The 1,974-nt window shown below is 56.5% G+C and overlaps 1 protein-coding gene across 1 annotated transcript; it reads left to right on the top strand.

Moving 5' to 3' along the window:
- Window positions 1–401: 401 nt before the first annotated feature.
- On the top strand, window positions 402–1,592 carry LOC119629890 (serine/arginine repetitive matrix protein 1-like). The gene has a single exon (XM_038017413.1). The coding sequence runs from the start codon at window positions 402–404 to the stop codon at window positions 1,590–1,592; it is 1,191 nt and encodes a 396-aa protein (XP_037873341.1).
- The last annotated feature ends 382 nt before the right edge of the window (window positions 1,593–1,974 follow it).

Raw genomic sequence — 1,974 nt, 5'->3', positions numbered from 1 at the left:
ACCGTAAACCCCAGTCATGGGGAACGGGGGCTCCTGCCTTTACTGGTCGGAGCCGCGAGGACGCAAACCTCTTCAAAAATGCCCCAATCCCAAGCTCGACACCCGGCGATGGGATGTATGGCTGGAGGGTTTCCAGTCCCGAGGGTGTCATAGATCCCAGGGGACCAAACCCCTGGTTAATAAAAAAAAGAAATTTCATGATGATGGACAATTGTACAAAGTTAGTACCCCAGGAGGGTACCGCCCGCGAGTCGGGCGGAGAATCCCTCCGTGCTTCTACCTCAGTGGAAGCACGCTGCCCCACGTATTCTGGGGGGGGCAACAATTGCCAGGATGAAGGAGGCTGTGCGACGGGCAGCGGAATTCCCGTCGAACCGAGGCGCTCCCCGATCGCCGGCTCGATGCGCTGTGCGCTCGGCAGCGAGTCGGGTGCGATCAACCCCACCAGACCATCGGTAGGGAAAAAGAGGGGGCGAAGGAAGACCCCACTAACAACGTCCGACGACGGCGGCGCGTCATCTTCTAGCATCGAGGTGCCGGAAAAGACGATGGCCATCGAGGAGGTGGCTTCGGTGGTTGCGGGGCCTGCCACAACGAAAGACACGATGCCCGCTCCCCAGCGGCCACCAGTAAGGAGGAGAGGCGCAGTGTCACCAGCGACGTCGGTGGAATCGATGTCGACGTCGGCCGCGTCCCTGGCTAGCGGGGACGAGGCATTCCGCGACCTCGACCTTGCGCTGGTCAATCTGGCGAAGCTGCTGTCAACTGTGGCTGCCAAGGGCGCTGAGCCAGGCAGCAGCTACAGGAAAAGGCTCCGGGAGGGAGCCGCTATGGTTAGGACAAAGCTGATCCCCACCATGTCCAAACTCGTCGGGCAGCTTGACTCCAGGGAGAGTCGCATTCTGGAGGACTCCCCGGTCTTGCGAGATGGGACTCCCTTGTCGCCGATGCCTGCGCTGGCACACTCTGGGCCCCCCGCGAGGAAGATGGACACCAGCGTGCCCTCACGAGCTGTGATGAGTGTGGCGGCGCCCATGCCAGCGCCCACTTCTGTGGCCCCTGTTTCACGAGTGCCTACTCCCGCACTCCCTTACCCCCCGCGGAGGGTTGAGTTAAGGCCTGCGCCGCCTCCCCAAATATCGGCCATCCCTGCGTCCATGCAGAGAGGAAGGTTAAGGCCTGCACCAGCGCAGGCTGAAGACATCCGCTCGCCACTGGCGAGGATGGTAGACGAGTGGCCGGCGCTGTCGCGGCCCAGGCCTGCGGAGCCGCCAAGCAGAGAAGAAATGGTGGCCTGCATCTCGCGGGCGGTGGCGGATGAGGTCCGCAAACACTTTGCTGGCCTCGAGGAGATGCTCCGCTCCTCGAATGGTTCCGGAAATTGCGTCCCGGCACCAAAAGCCACGACCGCCATACGGGACTGGGCCGCGCAGCCGACCTCCACTCCTACCCCATCCGCGAGGGTGGCACGACGTGGAGGCCGGAACCAGAATATCAGAGGTGCGGGAGCCAAGAATCCCGCCCCGAGATCCCAACCACAGCCTCGTCCCCTTCCTCCTCCCCCGTCAAGCATGGACGAGGGCTGGATCTAAGTATGTAAGCTGGCAATAAGTATGTAATTTTGTAGTCGATGTATATGTTCAAGTTTAATAGAATGAACCATTTAACAATATAAACTTTCTGATAGTATAATCACGATTATAGATAAAAATACACATATTTATTCACACAATACATAAATAGATTGTAGTCGATCTAGACTATTCCCAAGACGTGCCGGTGTGATTACTACGTCGACCCATATCAAATGGTAAAAGTGGGGATATTTTATAGTGACAGCCAGTATCCTTTTCTTTGAAAAAGATGAATTCGTGAAAGAACACAGCTGGTAAAAATATGAGTTCCGAATTAGGAATTCGTGACTTGTTTAACTTTATTTTGTTATTAGTTTATTTTGAGTTTTGAGATTATAAT

The sequence above is a fragment of the Bombyx mori genome, chromosome 18 (assembly GCF_030269925.1).
Source record: "Bombyx mori chromosome 18, ASM3026992v2".
Lineage (NCBI taxonomy): Eukaryota > Metazoa > Arthropoda > Insecta > Lepidoptera > Bombycidae > Bombyx > Bombyx mori.
This window is presented reverse-complemented; position numbering and strand designations above follow the sequence as displayed.

Coding starts and splice junctions, on each gene's coding strand:
- LOC119629890 (XM_038017413.1), top strand. CDS start 402: ATGCGCTGTGCGCTCGGCAGCGAGTCGGGTGCGATCAACCCCACCAGA.